This window comes from Eulemur rufifrons, chromosome 30 (genome assembly GCF_041146395.1).
Source record: "Eulemur rufifrons isolate Redbay chromosome 30, OSU_ERuf_1, whole genome shotgun sequence".
NCBI lineage: Eukaryota > Metazoa > Chordata > Mammalia > Primates > Lemuridae > Eulemur > Eulemur rufifrons.
This window is the reverse complement of record NC_091012.1, coordinates 56,592,132-56,598,676: the sequence shown is the minus strand read 5'-3', so window position 1 is coordinate 56,598,676 and position 6,545 is coordinate 56,592,132. Positions and strand designations below refer to the sequence as shown.

Sequence of the window (6,545 nt, the reverse complement as noted above, 5' to 3'; positions counted from 1 at the left end):
ACTCTGGGCCTTCCAGCCCTTCCAGCTCCGGGTGAGCTGGGGGGGTCCCCCCGGGATGGGCCGCGGCCTCTGCCCTGCAGACAACCAGAGCCCTAGCTGTGGCTGCCCCCTGGCCAGGCCCAGGCCTAGAAGCAGCGGCGACCATCTCTACCAACCCCACCTCGGTGACCTCATGATGGCGGCGGCCTCCCCGAGGCCGGACTCCGCCGGCCGCCTGGTCTCCCGGCCCAGCCCTGCCCGGCCTAAGTGAAGCCTCCTCCAAGCCTTCAGAACGCGGCGCCTTTGGGCGGCGGCGGGTGTGGCGGGGCGAGAAGAATGGCGGCGGCCCAAACGCCGCGGAGGGCCGTTAGGGTTTGGAGGGCCCGAGAAGGCCGGTCTGTGGACGCAAGCTTGGTCACCTCCTTGGGCCGTGGAGCGGCGCAGATCCTGGTCTTGCTGTGACCGCTCAGTCCCAACTGGGCAAGCCCTACTTGGTCCTGACAACGACGGACGAAGGTTTTAATGGGCCTGGAAGGTGAGCAGAGCCCGGGATGACAACGGGCAGTTGGTCTTCGTTCTGCCACCAGACAGAAGAAAAAAAACATACCACATTTGGAAATGCCCACCACCCTTTGGGAAGATTTACTGGCCGATTATAGAAGAAGGCTTGTGTATATAATATGAAAAAGCTGCTCTCAACTTTTCCTCCAACCTTTTAAAAGAAACATTTACTACATCTAATCCTTCTAGATGTAAAGAGGTTGCCGACGTATGATAGTAGAGTTAGAAAATAACACATCTTGTAAATGCCCATTTGTTAAAAAAAAAAAAAAAAAAAAATCATAGGAAAAAATGTCTTCTGGAAATGACTTTTTGAAATGGAATTGTTAGACCACCTCTGGAAGCGACACTTGTCCGTTTGTTCAGTGGGTTAGAGGACATGGAGCAGAAGACCTTGAGAAGGAAGAGAAGATTCTGTACCAGACTGGTCATATTTAGAGACATTTTCATATTATAAGCATTGTTTTGTGTGTGCATTTTATTCCTCATTACCGTATATATAGTTGACAAAATTAAGTACTTTTTTGAAATATCTAGTCTTTCTAGATGTTCTGAAGTGCCTGATGATATGTTAAAAGTAGAAGTAGTAATACCCTTTGTGAATACCTTTATGTTAAAGTTCATATGAAATTTTTGGGGGGAATGGCCAAACCACCTCCTGAGTAGTACACATTGTGTTTGTGCAGGGGTTCAGGGGAGGGGGGAGGAGAAGGAAGAGCTCTAGGCCAGTGCGCTTATAGTGAGGCAAGATTAACCATAGTTCCTATGTCTGTGCATTTTGTCTTACCTGTGTATATAGTGTATATAAAGGACAAACAAGTCCTAATTTACATCTAGTCTTTCTAGATGTTAAAAGAGGTTGCCAGTGTATGACAAAAATAGAATTAGTAAACTAATATGTTTTGTACATTTTTGTTTTTAAATTTGTAGGAAAGATTGTCTTCAGAAAATTTGAGCATTATGGCCCACTGGGTTGGTGGAGGAGGGAAGGGTTCTAGGCCAGAATGTTCATATTTCTAAGACACTTTCAAATTATAACTGTTACATATGTGCAGTTTATTCAAAACTGCTGTGTATATAGTGGACAAATTAAATCCTTACCCGAAACATCTAGTCTACCTAGATGTTTAGAAGTGCCTGACGTATGTTTAATGTAGAGGTAGTAAAATACTTTGTAAATATCTTTTTGCTAAAATTTACAGGAAACGCTGTCTTTTGGAAATAGAATTGTTAAACCATCTCTGTGAGCAGTATAGTACCATCTATACTCTCTCAATGGTTTGGAGGAGGTGGGAGGGAAGGAATTGGCAAAAGGTAATATACTAGTGTGTTCATACTCAGACATCATCAGATATCAGTTTTCTTATGTTTTGTGCATTTTGTTTTTCTGTGTGTATATATAATGTATATAATGGACAAATGAGTCCTAATTTTGCAATATCTAGATGTTAAGAGGTTGCCAGTGTATGACAAAGTACTTAGTAAAATTAGCTCGTTTTGTACACTTTGTGTTGAAATTCATAGGAAAGCTTGTCCTCTGTAAATTACTTTTGGATATGAATTTGTTCAACCATTTCTAAGCATTATACATGCCTGTACTTGTCCACTGGCTATAAGGCAGAGAGAAGGAAATGAGGAGGGAATGGTTCAAGGCCAAAATGGTCATATTTAGACGATACTTCAGATTATAACCATTGCTATGTGTGTGCAGTTTTATTTAACAGTGCTGTGTACATAGTGGACAAGTTCTTATATGAAATATCTAGTCTTTGTAGATATTTAGAAGTGTTTGATGTATTTAAAAGTAGAAGTAGTAGAATAACACTTTGTACATAGCTTTTAAAAACTGATGGGAAATACTGTTTGGAAGTGGAGTTGTTAAACCACCTCTGTGAACAGTACACTCTCTGCACTTGTTCACTAGGTTGAGGGAGGTGGGAGGGAAGAAATTGCAAAAAGTGTTTTGCTTGTGCATACTAGAGAATTTCAGCTTATCTATTGCCCTGTATGTTATGTGCATTTCATTTAACTTTGCTGTATTGTATATATTGTATATATGTCGGACAAATGAGTCCCAATTTTATAATATCTAGTCACTAGATATTAAAGAGGTTTCCAATGTATGACAAAAGTAGAGTTAGTAAGATAAAATTTTGTACACTTTGTGTTAAAATTCACAGAAAGGCTGTTTTCTGAAAAGGACTTCTGAAAGTGAAATGATAACATCACATCTGAGTGACACATGTGCCTATATCCACTGGGTTGTTGGTGAAGAGGAGTTGGAAGAAATGAAGGATTCTAGACCAGAATGTTCTTTTTTAGAAGACACTTTCAGCTATAACCATTGTTACATATGTGTATTCAACACTACTGTGTATATAGAGGACAAACTTAAGTCCTTATTTGAAACATCTAGTCTTTCTAGATGTTTAGAAGTGCACAAAGTAGGTTAAAAGTAGAGGTAGTAAATAACATTTTGTAGATATCCTTTTGTTAAAATTCATGAAATACTGTCTTTTGGAAATTGATCAAACCACTTGTCTGAGCAGTACAGGGTATTTGTGCTGTTCAGGGAGGAAGGAGAAGAAAGTGCAAAGGGCTTTATACCAATGTGGTTATGGTGAGGCGAGACTATTGTCTCTTATGTCTGTGCATTTTATTTTACTTTGCTGTGTATATAGTGTATATAAAGGACGAATGAGTCCTAATTTACAACATCTAGTCTTTCTAGATAAAGAGGTTGCCAGTGTATGACAAAAGTAGAGTTTAGTAAACTAATACATTGAGTAGACTTTGAGTTAAAATTCATAGAAAAGACTGTCCTTAAAAATACTGAAGTGAAAAAAAAAATACTGAAGTGAAATTGTTAAAATCCCCTCTAAGCATTACAGATGCTTAGACCTGTCCACTGGGTTCGTAGAGGGTAGGAAGGGAAAGAGTTCTAGGCTAGGATGTTCCTACTTAGAGGACATTTTGAAATTATAGCTTTTGTTATGAATGTGCATTCAGTGCTACTGTGTATAGTGGAAAAAAACTTAAGTCCTATTTGAAACATCTAGTCTTTTTAGATGTTTAAAAGTGCACAACATATGTTAAAAGTAGAGGGCTAAAGTAACACCCTTTGAGTGTTTTTTGTCATTTCATAGGAGTGGTTGCATTTGGGGAATGGAATTGTTAAACTTGATGTCTTAGAGAGTATGCTGTCACTGGGTGGTGGGGGGAGGGGAGGAGGAAGTATGCAGAGAAGGGTTTTGTGCCAGTGAGTTAGATTAACCATTGTTTTCTATGTGCATTTTAGTTAATATTGCTGTGTATTAAAGGCTAAACAAATCCTAATGCTCAAAGTATGTTAAAAATAGAGATAGTTAAATAATCCCTTTATATATGTCCTTTTGTTAGTTTTCAGGAAGGACTGTCTTCTGGGAGTGACCTTTGTTAATCCACCTCTTGGAGCTAGACTTAGTCCTGTACTTACTCACTGGAGTGGGGGAACAGGAAGAAGAGGAAGGGTGAAGGGAAGGGCTCTTTGCTAGTATCTCCATATCTAGAAGATGGCTTAAGATTATAACCATCAGTCTATATGTGCATTTTTAGTAAAGTATCTGTTTATTGTGGACAAAGTTCATTATTTTGCAACATCTAAGCTTTGGAGATGTCTTGAGATGACAATATATGATAAAAAGTAGAACTAGTGAATAGCCATTTTGTGAGCATCTTTGTTATAATTGATAGAAAAAATGCATCTTGGACATGGAATTGTTAAACCACCTCTGAGCAGTGTATATCAGGACTTGTTCATTAGGTTGGCAGCAGAGGGGCAGAAGGAAGTCTGAAAGAGAAGTATGCAGATGTGTTCATATTTACATTTCGATGATAGCCATTGATGTACGTGCATCCCTTTTGGCTATACTATAAGAATATATTAAGTAATTCAATAGAAACATATCTTCTTGCTAATACTTTAATGGTATAGATCTGATAATGAATTCTCTTAGAAACATCACACTTAGTGTACTCTGTTGCTTTGTGTTTGATTTTAAATTGAGCATTAAGGGAATGCAGTATTTTAGTCGGAATTCTGCCAGTACTTTTATCTAGAGGCCTGTTGCTTCTTTTGTCTTCTATGAAATTTTCATCCCAAGAAAGGCAGGATTACATTTTTTCCTAACAGATTGAGTTGGTGTAGTATATTCTTGGTTATCAAAATACTCACATAACTTTGGGATTTTCGATTGGTAAATATTCATGATGTGTGAAAAAGCATGATGCATACTGTACTGTCTCAATCCCATAAAATTGGATGTTGTGTATGTGTCAGGATCTAGAGGGACACGTCCAACTGTAAACTGCTTGTGATTCTGGATGACTTTGTTCTTTGCTTCTTGTGTTTTTCAGTTTCCTATATTGCATATATTAACTTTTAAAAAAAATAAAGGTTATTTTAAAAACTTGAAAAAAAAAAGATTAAATCAGGAAGAAATAGAAAACTTGAACAGACCAATAAGGAGTAATGAGATTTAATCAGTATTAAAAGGCTCCCACCAAAGAAAATCCTAGGACCATATGGCTTCACTGCCAAACTCTACAAAACTTACAAAGAAAAAGTAACACCAATTCTATTCAAACTATTCCAAAAATTGAAGAGGAGGGGAGTCTCCCTAACTCATTCTATGAGGCCACATTATTCTAATACCAAAACCAGACAAGGAAACAACAACAAAAGAAAACTACAGGCCAACATCCGTGATGAACATAGATGCAAAAATCCTCAATAAAATATTAGCAAACTGAATTCAACAGAACATCTAAAAGATAATACACCATGATCAAGTGAGATTTATTCCAGGGATGCAAGAATGGTTCAACCTACAAATTAATTAATGTGATACATCACATCAACAGAATGAAGGACAAAACTATGTAATCATCTCAATAGATGCAGAAAAAGCATTTGATAAAATTCAACAGCCCTTCATGATAACTCTCAACAAACTAGAGATAGAAGGAACATACCTCAACATAATAAAGGCCATACATGCTCACTTTCACCACATCTATTTGACATAGTACTGGATGTCCTACCCAGAGCAACAGGCAAGAGAAAGAAATAAAAAGCATCTAAATTGGAAAAAAAGAAAGTCAAATTATCCCTCTTTGGAGATAACATAATCATATATTTAGAAAAACCTATAAAGATTCTACCAAAAAACTCTTCGATATGATAAATAAATTCAGTAAAGTTGCAGGATATAAAATCAACATACAAAAAATCATTAGTGTTTCTATACACCAATAATGAATGAGCTGAGAAAGAAATCAAGAAAGGAATCCCATTTACAATAGTTACCAAAAAAAAAAAAACCCTAGGAATAAATTAACCAAGGTGGTGAAAGACCTCTGTAAAAAAAACTATGAAACATTTATGAAAGAAATGGAAGAGGACACAAACAAATGGGAAGACATCCCATGCTCATGGATCAGAAGAATCAATATTGTTAAAATGACCATACTACCCAAAGTGATACACAGATTCAATGCAATCTCTGTCAAAATAACAATCTCCTTTTTCACAGAAATGGAAAAAAGAATCCTAAAATTTGTATGGAACCAATAAAGAGCCTGAATAGTCAAAGCAATCATGAGTAAAAAAATAAATAAATTGAAAATAAAGCTGGAGGCTTCAGACTACCTGACTTGAAAACATATTACAAGGCCATAGTAACCACAACAGCATGGTATTGGTATAAAAACAGATACACAGACCAATGGAACAGAATAGAGAACCTAGAAATAAACCCACATATTTACAGCCAACTGATATTTGACAAAGGCACTAAAAACATATGTTGGGGAAAGGACACCCTCTTCAATAAATGGTGCTGGGAAAATTGGATATCTGTATGCAAAAGAATAAAACTGGATCATATCTCTCACCATATACAAATATCAACTCAAGATGGATTAAAGACTTATACATAAGACTAGAAACTATAAATATACTAGAA

The 6,545-nt window shown here is 37.2% G+C and overlaps 1 protein-coding gene across 1 annotated transcript in view; it reads right to left on the bottom strand.

Annotated features, from left to right (window-relative positions):
• Positions 1–266: 266 nt before the first annotated feature.
• Positions 267–6,545, bottom strand: part of IL13RA2 (interleukin 13 receptor subunit alpha 2) — a 29,261-nt gene continuing 22,982 nt past the window's right edge. Inside the window, exons 9-10 of the mRNA XM_069464213.1 lie at positions 1,642–1,729; positions 267–556 (exon numbers count right to left, since the gene is read on the bottom strand). Coding sequence (XP_069320314.1) covers positions 267–556; positions 1,642–1,729 — 378 coding nt within the window. The remainder of the gene's footprint in view (positions 557–1,641; positions 1,730–6,545) is intronic.